General features: G+C 38.1%; 1 protein-coding gene across 1 annotated transcript in view; it reads left to right on the plus strand.

Moving 5' to 3' along the window:
* snd1 (staphylococcal nuclease and tudor domain containing 1) overlaps positions 1-17,730 on the plus strand; it is a 203,233-nt gene that overhangs the window by 58,694 nt on the left and 126,809 nt on the right. The window contains exons 12-15 of the mRNA XM_067426817.1: positions 945-1,051; positions 4,676-4,786; positions 5,650-5,722; positions 9,285-9,426. Coding sequence (XP_067282918.1) covers positions 945-1,051; positions 4,676-4,786; positions 5,650-5,722; positions 9,285-9,426 — 433 coding nt within the window. The remainder of the gene's footprint in view (positions 1-944; positions 1,052-4,675; positions 4,787-5,649; positions 5,723-9,284; positions 9,427-17,730) is intronic.

A 17,730-nucleotide genomic window follows, 5' to 3' on the forward strand; every position in this document is an offset into this window, starting at 1 on the left:
CACACACTCCAACAGGACCATGGGTAGGGCAGTCAGTCATGTGAAGTCTTCGTCCTTGAGTTGTTATTGGTGCCATCCCGATTAATGACTGATCTCCCCCCCCTGCATGTCAAGACAGATGGGAGATCCGGCTTACTATTTCAGATTAGCTTCCAACCCTCTCTTTGCTCTGAACTGATTGAATGGAATTGGCTGGATCACAGTCTCCTATCTCTGAATATCTCAACGCGCATTCTTTATTTGCTCAAAGCTAACAAGAATACACCGCATGCGATGGCCCCTCCGGGTTGATCCTATGACCTTAGAGAGAGTCTGACACGAATGAAGTCGATTTCTTAACCTGAAGCAGTTTGGTGTAAAATAATCAGGTTTCGTTATCCTCTCCTTTTCCACTTATTGCCGTCGAGCGAAATAGTTACCGGTCACCGCCTCTTTCTCACTTCTTGATAAACAGTGTCCATGTTTGGTCTGGCTTCCTCTGGGGAGATCTATGGTCAAGCCTGACATGATTTACACTGACTCAGGGTGACCTTGGAAAGTAGCCCACAGTCATGCTTGTACACGCGCGCGCACACACACACCAACCCCTCGCTAGATGCCCTAACACAATTTGTCCACCCTGAAAGGCTTGTAATCCATTTTTTTCCCCTTTACAGCCAGCTTTTCGCTTGATTTGCAATCCTGTACAAAGATATCAAATTCAGAATTTGATGTGTTGCTCTTTCTTGGCGTAATTCTGTCATGTTTAATGCGACATCATAAAACAGGGTTACAGTGCAGTTCTCAGTGTCCTCACGTGTAGCTTCAGTGGTCAATTTATCTCAATAGCCGAGCCTCTGACAGGCTTATAAAAGTTGTGTGTTCGTGTATGTGTATATGTAGGCAGTGTTTCTTGGCCCTACATTGACAAAAAGATTTAACCATTTTGTTTTGTTTATTTGCAGGTTAATGTCACAGTCGATTACATCAGAGCTGCCACTAGTGCCATGGAAACGGGTGGCGTCCCGGCTTTCCCAGAGCGCACCTGCGCTACAGTCACCATTGGAGGAATGTGAGTACACTAGCCAGTTACTAAATCTATACCATAGGGTTGCGACGTTATATGTCGGATGGATGAAATAAGTCGTTTTCGTAGTGCTCTATTTATTTTGTGGTGTCGCGAAAACATTTTTTTTTACGGCGATTATTTTTCATAATATGGATGACTGCTATCTTATACACCACCACGATGAGGTTGCAGGCAGAAACGTGAATAACAGCATGGCGAGAGAAGGGGAGACAGAACCGGTGTGGCGCCACTCTGAGCGGTAATATATATGTTTGTCAGCTCAATATAATGTCCAATCCAATAGTCTAAATTCACTTGAATGTCCAAACTTGACAGTTTAGTGAAGATGCAAGTGACAGTGATCTTGCTTCAGGGCTCATGCATTGTCAGACGCGATGTGACTAGGCTTTGTGTCACAGAAAACTGCTTTTCATGTTGATGTTATTGAATGTTGTAAAATAACTTGAATGTTCGAACTGGCAAGCCTTTAAACACATACAACAGACATTTTCGTGAGGGCGCTGTCTGCCTGTTGACTGTTTGAGTTCACCTCTATTGCTTCCTTGCCACTGAATGGACGGTGCGGAGTCATGTGACTACACACGCAGTATGTTTTTAAGGGGAAAGTATTAAAAACCGAAACAAACGGCATGGGAAAATTATGTCCATTAGAGGTTATGAATTTTGGTTTCGGTTACATTTTTTTCAATTTAAAAAAATCTTTCAATAAAAATAAAATAAAAAAACAGAGTAAAACATTAGAGCAGGCTTTTGCCCACGGCACTTCATATAAAGTGTCTCATTCATCACGACTTGTTTCATTATTGGATGAATCAGCATTTGTGAATATAAAACTTTTAAATTAATGATTAACACTTAATTTATATTAAAAAATATCCTTTAAAATTGTAAAAACAGAAATGTGTGTCAATGTAGGCCTATAAACTATTAATTGATTGAATTTACAGAAAAGGTACTATATCGTATAGGTATATTGTTATCGGGATATGAGATTTTGGTCATATAATCCAGCCCAGGTTTAAAAACAACCTCCTCTCGGTTTTCTGTACCTTCTGAAATTGATAAAGCATCTTAAATTGGTCCATGTACACTACTATTCACCAAAACTGCATTTTTTAAATCAAAAATAGTTAAAGCTTTTCTGTTTTAATATGTAGTTGTAATTCCTATAATTGCAAAGCTGAATTTTCAGTATCATTACTCTAGTCTTCAGTGTCACATGATCCTTCAAAATGTATTCTTTTATGACGATTTGCTGCTCAAAAAACATGTCTTATCAATAGGATTAGGGTTTGGTTAAGGTTAGTTGCATGTAAATTACTGTTATTACTACAGTATGTACATAAAACAAGGACACTAAAATAGTGTTACCAAAAAAAGAGAGAGGAGAGGAAACAAATGAAATCCGTATTTTTCTAAACCCTCTCTAACAATCACATTCACCTTCCAAATCAGGACTGGCGTATGCTTTATTACTCTTTATGACTCTTCTATGAATTCAAATGATTCTTGTTCACCCATGTGATGTGGATGTGTGAGCGCATTGTCCCTTGTTAGGCTAAGTGAGGCCAGGCACATGAATCTGGGGTGGTACTGCGCCTCAGGCTGTGATTACCCAACCGTGCCCCAGTGCTTGGCGTTGGAGCATTGTGGGTAACAGGTGGTCATATCGCCTGAGGGCTCAGCTGCTTTGCCGCTTCTTGACTATTTACTGATTTGGAATCGGCTCTTTCCAGATTTTCCCATAGTGCCATAAATAATTTAGGAGCCTGAACTGATCGTAGATCTGTAAAAATTCATGGCGGCACAGACAGTCTGTTGGCCTGACGCAATAGGTTACTTTTTAGGAAACATTCGATTTTTGAGAGCTTGGTGAAATAAGACCAACGTTGAAAGAATGTTTATCATGGCTTGCAGTTTTAGTGTTTTGTTTTGCAAGTGTACATGTTATTTTGGTTTGAATACTTTTACTATTGACTATTTTTTTCTTATTTCTTTCCACATTGTTTTTTTTTCTCTGAACTGTGGTATGTTTGTGTTATCAAATTGTGGACCCCATTGAGTAAAAGCAGAATTTGTTTGGCACTCTCCTACAACTCCAGAAAAAGCAAAACTTTTTTATTCATGTGTTTACCCTTTTGGTTTTATTACCAAAACTTGAAAAAGAATGGCTTTGTAAAATGTGTTTGCTGTGCTCTGCAATAGGGGAATGCGAGATGCTCGCCGAAGGCAATATCTGTGTTGAAAAATGGCAATGAGAAATGCATTTGCCACTTTGCTTGCAGGGCACCACTCTCATTTGTTGTCATCAATTATGGTTCTGTTCTGCAAATTAGGCCTTACTCAATCTTACTCAACACTTTCCTTCAAAAATGTGCAAATTAGAATCTATATAATATAGACTATACCCATACAAAATCTACAAGAAAAATGAGTTAATACAAAATGTTAATATTTAAATTGAATAATACTTATATTTCGATATATTTTCAATTTTAATTTATTATTTTGATGGCAAATCTGGGCTCTCAACCATCATTACTCCAGTCTTCAGTTTGTCTGGCTATCACCTGGGGAGGTCTGCGAGTCTGCTCTGTATTTTCTCTTTACAAGAGGCCTGATAAACAAGCATTATTCGAATGACTCTGTACGCAATAGGATAGTCCTTCCACCAATCAGACCATAAGGGGCATGATCAACAGGCAACGACCCATCGTTTCTCTATCCGTCATCGTGTTAAACCCGCCAATAGCACGCCAGGTGGATAAGCTAGACTGTGATTGTTCCCGCAAAAGTGTAACAAAAGCAGTAGAAATTAGGGTGCCGATCAGGCTGGGTTTACCCAGTCTAGCTAATATGCTGATTTGGTGCTAAATGAGAAATATTTGAATATAGGGGTAGGTTTGTGTGTTTGGGGATCCCTGGCAGTTCCACGTTGAATCTGAGTGAGCTCTCGATTGGATTTGCTTAGATTTGATTGATTTGTATGGATGTATTTCAGTTATTACATCCATTTAGTTTGCTGAAAATTATACATGGCAGTATTTAACTCATCGGTAACTCATCTTTTTGAAATGTTCATTTAAATGAAATGCCAATCAGTGAACTCATAACTGAACTAAAATATGATTTCAGAAAGAACGGTGATATTTGCAGGATGAAAATTACACTATCAATATTTTTATCCGGCCTTAGCCCTTCATACACTTGCATAACATTCCCTGCATCACATCCACTGTCGCTTGCTTGAATTAAATAGTTTGACTAATGTAGTTTTTTATAAATATTTTTGCGCATGTGTTTTTTTTTTTTTTTCCTTAACCTTACATATTTATTTGTGTAAATTTAGATGCATGTTTTTTCCCTTCTCTGAACTGTGGTATGTTTGTGCTTTTAAATTGAGGACCCCATTGAGTAATCATATAAATCGTTTACCACTCTCCTACAACTCCAGAAAAAGCACCACTTTATTAATGCATGTATTATTGTTCCATGTCATATCGTGCTGATTCTGTGGCGCACCACCACAAATTAGTCTCTGTTTGGGAAACACTGATTCATTTCACACCAATATCTGATTTTTTTTTTCTTCTTTTTTTTCTATAGTAACATTGCTGAGGCTCTGGTCAGTAAAGGTCTCGCCACAGTGATCAGATACCGACAGGACGACGATCAAAGGTCTTCCCATTATGACGAGCTCCTGGCGGCAGAGGCAAGGTAAGCCAGGACACTAAAATAAAACCACCGCACATTGCGAAGAAGTCTGTGAAATGGAGACATTTTCTTCTTTGCAGTTAGTCATGGCTTGTCTGGTTAGTTCTCATTTCACGGAGACAATATCTGTCCCAGAGCTCACACCTTAACCACCAGCACTAAAGCATGGCTCTTTTATTCTTTGTCTATGATTACAATAATATAGATTTGCGGTGCAGAGGTTTCAAGGGTGGTTTATTGCACAGAAAGAGATTCGGATCTCATGGTTTGCGAGAGATGGGGGGACTCTCTCTTCACTTTTTGGTGTTGCTCTCAAAGGCACATGCATTCATACACATCTCCCCTATTTTCCTGTCCTTCGCTCTCTCTGGGTAATGCTTCCCCGTGGAGCCAGCGGAGATGGGAGGTTTGCGGACCTCAAATTTATTTTTAGCAGAGATTGCTGGTCGTTACCCTACATCCTCTGAGAAATCAACCTCAGGATGAGCGCTTTCGCTCTTCCTCTCTTCTTCACCGGATGTGATTGGACACCAGGGAGGCTGCAGCCACAGATACATCTGCCTTAAAGAGGCCTAAGAAACGTTCGTCATTCCTCCTGTATCTACTGTAATCTGCAGGTCGTCACCACTCGGCAACCGCTATTACACTGATTGAGCACTCAGACGCACACAAAAGACACCATATCCATTCCCATGTGTAACGCAGGAGAACTGCTGGCCTATAAATGTTATTTGTTGGCTCTTTTGTGGCATGAGGGATGGGTGGGTTTGTTTATGGGTTGGTTTCTCAGGATGGGGCAGAAATGGTTTTATGTTCTGGGGCCCGTTCTGAACATTTCAACTAACACAATTCTTGAATCATTGCAGGGCGATCAAGAACGGCAAAGGGCTTCACAGCAAGAAAGAAGTGCCAATTCACAGGGTGGCAGACATTTCAGGGGTAAGTTAGTGTGTTTTGGGGATCCCTAGCATATCCAGTCCCTCAATTGAATCTGTGTGAGCTTCGATTTGTTTTGATGTATTTCCGCTTTTACGTCCATTTTGTTTACACAATGTATTCTATAAACTATACATGATAGCATTTTAGACTCTTTAGATTCAAATCTTTAGTAAACCTATTTTATTTATTTATTTATTTTACTGTTCATTAAAGGACAACTCTAGTGAAAAATTAACCTGGGGGTAATTAACAGATGTAAAGAGTTTTATCTCTAAAAACAGATTAGCTTATAACGCTAGTTTATGGGGCACAGAATAAGTCAAATTAAATCGCTAGTTAAAACTACTAACAAGGCTCAAAATAGCCTCAAACTAACAAGGTAGCATAATGAAGGCCCCTACATGCAAACCGAAGTATTGAGAACTTTGTAAGTATACAAACAGTTTAATAAGAAGATTCTTTATAAAGACAGTCCATTACGCGTATACAGACAGGAGCCATCTTGGAAAACAATCTCGACAAGTCGAGCCACGAACGCTGTGCTAAGTGAGCTGGTTGCGTTCAGTTTTAAAAAAAATATTTTTCTTTATTTTCTCTGTTGCGTTCAGTGCTTTCTTCTGGAAACAACGGACCATATGAGATTCCAAGTGACAGTTCATCCCTTAGCACCGCATTCGTGGCTCGACTTGTCGAGATTGTTTTCCAAGATGGCTCCTGTCTGTTTATGCGTAATGGACTGTCTTTATAAAGTATCTTCTTTTTAAACTATTTATACACTTACAAAGTTCTCAATGCTTCGGTTTGCATGTAGGGACCCTCATTATGCTACCGTGTTAGTGTGAGGCTGTTTTGAGCCTTGTTAGTGGTATTAACTAGCCATTTAACTTTACTTATTCTATGTTCTATCTTCCCCATAAACTAGCGTTATAAACTAATCTGTTTTTAGAGATAAAACTCTTTACATTCAATTTTCATGAAAACTCATCCCAAAGAACAATCTACTCTGTAACCATGTGTTAATAACGCCTAGGTCAATTTCACCGGAGTTGAAATGAGCCAATCAGTGAACTCAACTGAACTAAAATATGATTTCAGCAGAACAGTGATATCTGCTGGATGAACAGACTATTCAAATAATCTGAAAATTACATTCTTGGAATTTGTCAATATATTCACCCAGCCTTAGCCATTCATACACTGGCATAACATTCACTGCATCACATCCCCTGTCGCTTGCTTTAATTAAATAGTTTGACTAATGTAGTTTATTTATAAATATTTTTGACCATACATATTTGTTATGTATTCATATTTATTATGATATTTGTTTTACTAATATGATTTGTCTGCACTGTGAATGTTTTGGCTAATTAGATTTTCAGCTGCCCATAAGCGCACAGTATTTTCTGTTCTGTTTAACACTTTTTCTGCATTTAAATCCATCCCACAGACAAAATCAAATCCAAACATCTGTGTGAAGAAAATAAAAAATAAAAATACTGTCTGGGCCTTAGCATGACCCATGACTGTGTTCTGAATGTTGAACTGCTTTACTGATGTCTTCTATATTCCAGAATCCTCTCCCGAATCTTTGATGTTAAAGCTTCGCCCTATGACAGCTGATTTATTGCTGCATTACGGCCCCGACCATTAAATTAATGAACACCCCTCTAAAAATAGTCTTTCCACCCATAAAGTCATCATGCTCATAGCTCTGAAGTTGTTTTTAGGCCAATTCTGTTTGGGTGCCTCACCAAATAAAGATTACGTTTTTACTTAGTTTGTAAATGTCATTTGCTGGGTGACAGGCTTGTTTACTTGGCGTGTGAAGGAACTGACTTTCTGTTCACCTCTCCTCCAGTATCTCCTTCCTCTCTTCATCTCACATCGCTCTGTTTATGAATGAGCTCCTCAGGTTTTAATGAAGTGTATGGCAGCTGTCTGCGAACTTTTTCAGGATGTTATTTATACCCGAGTTTGTGTAGGAGGCATTTAGAGCGAGAGAAAAGAGTGTCACTCTCAAATGGTAACATTCTCATTTCTCATCCAGAAACAAGATTCCCTCGTTATATGACTGACAGTCAGAGTAATGTCTTTTGGATTGGGACTTTGAAAGGGCCGTTTATCTTTGGATGTGTTTTGTTTTCTTTTCTCTCTCTTTCTCTTTTCCTTTGCTTTTCTATGTGTGGGTCATTGCTGTATTTCCAGCTGCTGTGGGCGGTGGTGTTCTGAGTCACAGGAACCAGCAATATTTAAAGTGAAATCTGAAGTGTCTGTTACACACCAAACCCTCACCTGTCATACCAAGATGGCTAATCTCGCTTCTAAAAGTACACTTGGTCAGGGCGCTCTTGAAATAGAGCTCTCATTCTCTCATTATCTTCCACTTCCACCAGCCTGTCATTTTATAGTCTAATTTGAATGACAAATGAAAAGTATCTAAACTAATGTAACCCATTAGCCACATTTTTTACATTGTTTAATAAGTCTGGTATAAAAAGGGGCTAACAGATTCATCATAGAAATTCTATAAATGTTTCAATATATTGCATTGATATTAATACTTTTGTTGTAATTCAAAAATAAAATACATGTATTAATGCCATCAATTAGGGGTATAGCAATATATTGTCACAATTAATCACAATACAAAAATGCAACAATATGTATCTTGGATAGAGAAAATCTCTATTGTGTATAGTTCACTATGTGTGATGAGAAAATATTTGTGGGTTCTGATAATGCCAAATGTCTTTTTATCAGTAAAAAATAGCCTACATTTTTTTTTAAAATCTATCTAGTCAGTGACAGAGTGCAAGCATATTCATCTACTCCAAAATAATTCGATATTTTCAGCTTCAGAATCATGCATATTTATATTCTGTGTCACCACTGTCCTGTTTATTGGGTTACCAGAATCAGGTCCAAGCCTATTATTTTCCACCCCCAATATAATCAGCAGTAATAAATAAATAAAATAATCGTCAACCTTTTAAAGGTACACTATGTAAGATTTTTGCAGTAAAATATCCGAAAATGAGGCCAGTGTTATATATATTCTTCAGCTGAGTTCTTACAATATCCCAAATGTTTCCAACTATTTGTACATTTTGAGAAAATTATTTTAACCAAGGACCCGGTCATCTTAGGGAGTCGCCTGTCAATTGGCGTCGTCAAGCTATGCCTTTGTTTTGAATAGGTGCCCTCTAGTGGACGGAAAGGTTACATAGTGGAGCTTTAACATGTCTTGGAGTATCGCAATAATATTTTATTGAGAGAACAGTATCATAAGTATCAAATCATGACATGAGGGTGTCGTTACACCCCCACCATCGATACCATTGTAACAAGGAACTGACTTGCCTCAAACGTGGTAATTGTCACGTCAGCTGCAAATTTCACTGTGGCTCTATCAGTTGCTCTAAAACAGTGATCTAAACGGCACAAAAACTGCGACGTGTAACAAATAAACGTGTAAATGTTTCTTTTCATATGTTGTTTAAACACCAGTTCAATTACTGATTTTTTTCTTTCTTTTCTTTCTCTTGTTTCTCTTGCACAGGAGACACAGAAAGCCAAACAATTCTTGCCGTTCCTGCAGAGAGCGGGCCGCTCGGAGGCCGTGGTGGAATACGTGTTTAGTGGTTCTAGACTCAAACTCTACATGCCCAAAGAGACATGTCTCATCACCTTCCTGCTCGCTGGTAAGTGTCAGTCGGCCTCGGCTTGTCAACTACGCCACCATCTGTGACCGCATAATGACCACAATGTGACAGCTGACCGCTGTTGCACCACCAGTCTAACGCTTTGTTTTGTTCAGTTCTATAACACTTCAAGGAGCGGTTCACCTAAAAAGAATGAACATTCTGTCATCATTCTCTCATTCTCATGCCATTGCTCTCATTCATACAATGAAAGTGGTCAGTGACTAGGGGCTGTGAAACTGTGCGCTCCATACACCTCGCTGTGTTCAGAAGCCATTGAAAGACTGGAAAGCTATTCACCAAAAATTTAATTGAAATCTTGCCTCCCAACCATGGTCACCTTTCAATCTGGAAGAAAAAAACTGCTTAGAAACAATGAACAAGTTTTGTGTACCATGGATGAAAGAAAGTCATACAGGTTTTGAAAGACATTTAACATTTATAAGAAATATTCCTTTAATAGTTCATACACGCTTCATGCGCCATATAAAAGTATCTCAACGTTGCCTTGCCTGAAGCTTGACGGTGAGTGATTTTTGTGGAAGGGATTTCTTTCTTCTCAAGATGCTCTGCTAGTGGACTTTTGAGATTGAATATCTCCTGTCCTTCTCCTCTGACCTGTGGAGGCTGGAGTTTTCTAGCAGGCAGGCGTTTTGTCAATGCCTCTGACTTCCCAAAGGCAAGATGAGGATCTGAAGGGCTCAGTCTGATAGAAGGTTAAGTGTCACATTTGCTGGCTGTGAGGTCTAGCTACTCAGCATCTGTTCTTCACCTTGAGTTTCCTTGCCCTCTCTGTGTGGAACATATATGTGGACATGCTTGTGTGAAAGTATCTGGGCAGGTACAGTTATCACTGCTGTGCGTCTGGAAAGGTGGTGGAGCATCTGTGATCTTTGACCTTTAATCAGCACACTGCGTGTAGGCAATTGCCATTCTCGCTAGCACATTTGTGGGTTTGTTGCCAAATCCTTCACCCTTTGACATTTTTATACAGTATATTTTTGGGATTTTGGTTTTGTTATCAGTAACATTTAGCTTCAGCATTTACAAAGAAGTTTGTTGTCTTAAGATTTAAATATTTTTCTAAGAGGTCTTATGCTGACCAAGGCTGCATTTACTTGATCAAAAATACAGTAAAAAACGAAATATTGTGAACAACTTTTCTATTAAATTTTTTTTTTAATTGAAATGCATTCATGTGGTGGCAAAGTGTCAGTGTCACATGATCCTTCAGAAATCATTCTAATATGCTGATTTGCTGCTCAAACATTTCTTATCAATATTGAAAACAATTGCTAATTAATAATTTTGTGGAAACCGTGATCTTTTAGGATTCTTAGATGAATAGAAAGTATTTTATTTTAAAATGATTGTTTTGTAACTTTACACATATATTTACTATTTTGCTTACTTGAATGTGTTCTTGCTAAATAAGCATTTATTTTGAATTATATTTTTCAATCCTGCTGAATGGTAGTGTATTAATAATTTTTTTTAATCAAAAGTTGTATTTTAACGATAATCCACAATTAATTTACGGTATATAAACTAACATTAACAACGTTTAATACATGTCAAAAATGTGTTCTAATTCATGTTATCTATGCATTATAAGTAAGGGATAATGTACACTCAGCCGGTTGTTATCGCAGAATAAACCCCGACAGAGTGATCAGGACCCGACGCGAAGCGGAGGGGTGTTGCATCACTCTGAAGGGGTTTATTCTGCGATAACAACCGGCTGGGTGTACGTTATCCCGCTTATTACACGGCTACTAGTCTCAAATAAATTAGACACAAAATATTGTCTTGAGATTAAATATTTTATTAGCTCTTATGCAAAGCTTCCGCGAAGAAAAACAGTTCCAGCCTGCTTAAGAAAATACAATCGGAGTTATATTTAAAAAGTCCAGGCTAATGTTAATCCATGCAGTAGTTGTAGTTGTGTTTGAAGTCCATAAAAAATGTAGCTGTCCGTCAAATAATGTGCTCCACACGCCTCCAATGGGTTATTAGAGCCTTCTGATTCGAATCGATGCGTTTGTGTAAGAAAAAAAATCTATATTAAAAATGTTATAAAGGAAAACCTGCCTTGAAGTCTTCCATTGTAACCCACGGCTGTTTAAGCCAAAAATGGCGCCAGCGTTAAGCATAGAAGTAGTACCGGTCAAGATAACTCGTAGTATCCGGATGAGCGGGTGTTATTTGGGAATAACATACCACTGGAATGCGCAATTGACCAATCAGAATCAAGTATTTCACAGAGCTGTTTAATATATAGGGGATAATCCACGGCTAGCCATGCATTAAAGGGCGAAGAACCGCCCGACTCAAAGCAGAGGGTGGTTGCCTCTAGGTCGTGCATTAAAATCATTTAATGCATGGCTAGCCGTGGATTATCCCGCTTATACCATGGTTATTTGCCAAGTTAAAAACAAGTTAAAGCTGTTACTGATGTTTTTTAAGAGACAGGTTAAAATGACGGTTGTTTTCTTACGTCTTGTTAGCACACCGTCGCTTTAAATAAAGTAGAGCCATAGAAATGTTTTTATATGAACAAATAACCACATTTATTTAAATTCACTATTAAATGAGAGACAGAGAACTGAAAGAGAGATATGCGTTCGCAATCTTTTCATGTCAGTCTGAAGATCCCCTCGTTACTTAATCATATCGAACATAACTTAATGATAATTTAATGGATTTATTAAAATTATTTATGAATGACAGGCAACACTGCAGTGACAAGGCGATCTTTATTTGAACGAATCATCATGTAGCCTAGTGTGAAATAAACCCCACATCAACCTATAAAGACACATTACATTTAATGCATTAAATTAAATAATAATATTGGTGCTCGAGTCTGTCAGTGTAGGTGTCGCGACCATCATAGAATGTAAAAAACGCACGACACACGGCGACATGTTCCGCAACTCGGTGTCATGCAGGTGCCAGGTTGCGATAATGTCAGTGACATGACAATGAAGACCGCATGTGCCACGAATGTGCCAACACGCGCAAAGTTATAGATATGTATACGTATACATATCTGCGCATAGTGACATCTGCCATCTTGCCATTGGCTTCTGTGCGTCACGTCATGTCTCATGTCACTTAATGTTGCCATAGATATGTATACATATCTGTGGTTGATACTGCCAGCTGCCACTGTCACTCTGTTTGCAAGCGTAACTGTGGCGGATTAATTTCGAACTGTAATCAAACTGACTAGAACTACCTGTGCATTAAACGGTCTTACTGCACACCTTCCAGCCAATCAGAATCGATTATTTAAACAGACCATGGTATAACTAATATTAATGGATGGAATCCTGTTGTGAAATATTACCATGTTATCTAACACTGAAATTATAATTAGTTACTAGTATCTTAGCAGGTTATATCCAGTAATCCACTAACAGATTATTTGACAATAATCTAAATAAATCTTTATTTAATTGAAAATGTAATTAAAAAAGTAGCCAAGTCTACCTAGATGAGTTTTCACTCTGTTGGCTGGCAATAAGATGTCCCTAAAATAGTTCAGAGAATATCATTGTTTTGAAAATGTAAAAATAAAACCTACCTACATAAATGCACGTAAAATTGTACTGAATTTGATATTACTGTTTCATTTATAATAGAGGGCAATTGTTTTCCAGATTCCAGCATTATGCACACACTGTAAAAAATTATTTAGAAAAAAAGTTACCTGGTTGCCTTAATTTTGAGTTCATTGAAATTAAAATTGAGTTAATACAATGAACATTTTTTGAGATTCGACAACCTTTATTAAAATATTATTAAAAGATTTTGTAACCATATTGGGTAATTGTGAGTGTTTTATTTCTGATGATGCAGTGAAACATGTCAAATAGTGCTATTTTCTTGATTTATCAATTTTTTATGTGGTTCAGATACAATAATATTTTGAGTTTCTATTTATTAAACTAATTTCCTTCATTGTATCAACTCAAAGTTTAATTTCAATAAACTCACAATTTTAAGGCAACCAGGTTACTTACTTTAGGTTAAACCAACAAAAACCAACCAACATTTTTTACAGTGCATAATTGTATTTAATATATCTACATTAAAAAGCTACTTTTCAGGATGTCTAATTGAATGCCAAAAAATACCCAAACCTATTCCAACAAATCAAATCTTTTCTGGATCGATGGAGGGTGGGATTTTGACCATTTGCTTGAATTGCTCACATCATAGGAACATTGCAGGGTTCTGTATATGGAGTTGCACAAACTTTCAAGCTTCATTAGACTACATAAAGATGCTGTCACTTTCTTGTGGTCGCTCAATTTCTTCATGACTGACATCGGTGTCTTCCCAACCCTGACCTCAACCTTCCTCCATATCACTCAGAACAAGCCCCTGACTGATCTGTTATTTCTGAAGAGTTTATTTCTGTCCTCTCACCATCAGGCCTAATTATTCACCCTGAAAACAGAGAACAGAGACACCCATCTATTTCTGCATCCCTCCATCCTTCCATCTATTTGTGTCTGCTTTCCCCAATGGAGAACAAACACCCTCCCCCTTACCGTGCTTAATTGTGCATATCGTCATTGGAGATATTTCAATTAATTTGGTCATTTATTCCTGAGTGTGTCTTTTGTCTTTCCCTTACTCCGTTTTTTCCTTTTGCAGTTATTTATTTTCTCTCGTGTTCTTCCTATGAGGGATTTTGGACAACCTCTATCCCTATAAAATAGTCAGTTTTTACATTTGCTTCAACTCTATTTTTTGGTTATATATATATGATTTGTTCATATAAACTAGGATGTTGCGTAAAGCGGTTTGATTTGAGGGTTTGAGTCAAATTCAGCTGATGCTTTGAGTTGAAAATAATTCCCATTTTTTCAGTTGCAGATACTTTAGGGTTGTGGTCTCCTGGCATAGCTCCTTCTGATGTTTGAGTGATAGTGGAAGCCATTTTTCTGTCAGAAAAAGGAAAAGACTGAATGCACTAGCGGCTGTGAAATGCACTACAGCACATATGAAAGATGTTCAGCAGTTTGAGAGGTTATTGACTTTACAACACAGGGCAGCATGCCAAAAACTCACCAGTGTAGATTGTTTGGTTACCTGTGGGCCTTCCTCTGCACTCAGAATTCGTATGTTTTTATGGCAGCATGTTGAGGCCTTGTATCTGTGTGGATCCAATGGGTCAAGTTTTGGCTAGTTAACTTCTGGTAGATAATTTAAGGAACTTTTAGAAATCAGTTATTTCTCTTCTTTCTAACTCTTCACATTATCACTACATTATTTTATTCGTCCACTTACTATGTTCAGCTATATGTGCATCACAGGCAAAATATGTACATTTTATTTAGTTCCACAAATTATATATTGTGCAATAGCAATCTGTGGTGAAAATTTAATTTCTAAAATATATTTTTAATTAATTGCATTAGTATTTTCATCAAACATTTTATGTATCCTAAATATAAACAAATACTATTTTTTAGACAAACTTTATGCTTGATTGAAAATGGTACACAAAAAATATTGCCAACTAATATTTACATCGATTTTACTTGGATTTCTAGACATTTACATTTAGTACATTTTACAAGATTTATAAAATAGGGGTCAAAATTTGTGTGGTGAAAATAATGCAAGGTGTTTATGGTTTATACATATTTGCTTGCTATATTTTTACATATAATTTTTTACACAATAAATATCGAAATGGGGTTGTTTATTTCACTTTGGTTTAGAATGTAATTATTCATAGTTGTTTGCCCTGGGGAAAAAGTTAAAACGATAGAATACAAGGGATTTAAGAAGTGTGGCATTACACACACACACACACACACACACACACACACACACACACACACACACACACACACACACACACACACACACACACACACACACACACACACACACACACACTTTGGCATTCAAACTGCTGATTCGACATGAGGGTGAGTAATTAATGACAGAATTTTCATTTTTCTGTGAAATGTGAGGTTTAGTAACGGTACTTTTTAATTCTATTTTTTTATTAAACGGTAGAAGCCAATTGTATGTGCTCATTTAGGTGTCTAATTAAGCAAGTGTGCAAAAATGAATACTTTTCCCATCACATCTCTTCCACAATCATCTTCGTTAGATTGGAGTGTGTGTGTGTGTCCGTCCATTTAGACAGATAGTTTCTCTACATGATTGTTGCATGAATGAGCTCAGTACTAAATTAGACTACAGATCGCAGCCGTCCAATCAACAGGACCCTCTGTCTTCAGTGGTTGAAAGGTCAGACAATGCCAAAGCCCAGATGAAAGAGGAAGAGAGAGAGACAGGCGAGCTTTCTGCCACTCAACCTTCCATTACAGCACAGTTCCCTATTAGTGTTGCTATGGCGAAAGCCTCTCCACCCATAGGCGCGCCAGCAAAGGTTACCGCATTAAAAGGGCAGAGATGCTTCATTGCTTGCTTTCTTATTTTCCTTTCCTGTTTAAATGCATCTTTTCCAGTGATATCATTGTGGCTCACGGTGTCGTGGCACTTCGACAGATATTGAAGCAGGCCTGATATGTTGCTACCGCTTCATGTGCAAAACATAAGCAGGGAGGGAATTATTATTGTACTAAATGACATGTAACTCAAAACTTTCACTCCATTCTAGAAAGATTTATTGAAAATGAGCTACAAATAATTATCATAAATAATAAATACCAAAAGGGTTGATTTTAAACATTGCGGTCATAAAACTAAATGACCACCGTTCAAGAAAAGGTATAGAATATACCCCTTTAAATAAGTTTAAAATGCAACAACAAATTGGCTTTCTTCAAAAAATAAATGTTTAGTTATCTCTTGAAATTGAGTAGGGTCAAACCCATAGCAATACATCTCTGGCTAGAATAAAGAACCTTTTTCAGTCTATGGTCATAACCTTCTTGAAAGTGAGGCATTTTAAAACACTCACTGGGAAGCAGCCTGTGTTCTTATTGACTAAAAAGCTTTGTTTGGATTCTTAAAAGGTGAACTAAATGTTGTTGACTTTGGTTGAATTTAAAGGGATCCTAAAGGCATTTTGGCTCTTTATTTGCACTTAATATTCCTGAATTGTATTATGTTAGAAAAGCAAATATCAAATTTGTGACCAAATAATGCTAAAGGCCAATTGGCCCTATTGGTCTTTGTTTTTAGTGTGTGTGTGTCAGGGTTATGGTTTTAAATGTACACTCCTGAACAAAATCTTAAGACCAGGGGATTCATTGCAAGTTTTACACATATCTCACTTGTGGATCATTACCGGGTTGTAAGTGCTGCTTCAAAATACCAAAAGAAGAAACAGGAGCAAGAGACAAAAAATAGAGACTAGGCAATTCTAAAAAATAGAGAGTAGGCATCAGCTGATCAAAAGTTTAAGACCATAGCCCAAAAATAAACGCACAACAGTACTAAAAGTGTCAAAATAGGACTCGGTAGTGAGTAGCCCCACCGTTCTTGTTGATCACTTCAAAAACTCGTTTCGGCATGCTTGAAGCGACTGTTTCCAGGAGGCTGGTGGGAATGTTGCTCCATGTGGTGAAGATGGCTTCACGAAGGGCATCCACGGTCTGGAATTGACGTCCATTTTTGTAAACTTCCCTTGCCATCCATCCCCAAATGTTCTCAATGGGATTTAGATCAGGGGAACACGCAGGATGGTCCAAAAGAGCAACGCTATTCTCCTGGAAGAAGTTATTCGTCAGACTTGCTTTGCGAATTGCAGCGTTGTCCTGTTGAAAGACCCAGTCATTACCGCACAGACGGGGGCCCTCGGTCAAGAGGGATTCCCGCTGCAACATATCCACATAGCCAGTCGCCGTTTGACGCCCCTGCACAACCTGAAGCTCCATTTTCCCATTGAAGGAAAAAGCACCCCAGATCATGATGGAGCCTCCTCCACTGTGCCGCGTAGAAAACATCTCGGGTGGGATCTTCTTGTCATGCCAGTAACGATGGAAGCCATCGGGACTGTCCAGGTTAAATTTTTTCTCATCAGAGAATAAAACCTTCTTCCACTTTTTAATGTCCCATGTTTGGTGCTCCCTTGGAAATGCTAAACGGGCAAGTTTGTCGTGGGAGGAGACGTGGCCTTTGAAGACGTTTTTTTGTTCTTGAAGCCCTTCTCTAGCAGATGACGTTTTATGGTTATTGGGCTGCAGTCAGCATCAGTAAGGGCCATAATTTGGGTTGAGGATCGACCTGTGTCTTCACGGACAACCCGTCAGATCCTGCGGCTCAGTGCAGGTAAAATCTTTTTGAGTCTACCACTTGACTTTT

This window comes from Pseudorasbora parva, chromosome 20, assembly GCF_024679245.1.
Source record: "Pseudorasbora parva isolate DD20220531a chromosome 20, ASM2467924v1, whole genome shotgun sequence".
Lineage (NCBI taxonomy): Eukaryota > Metazoa > Chordata > Actinopteri > Cypriniformes > Gobionidae > Pseudorasbora > Pseudorasbora parva.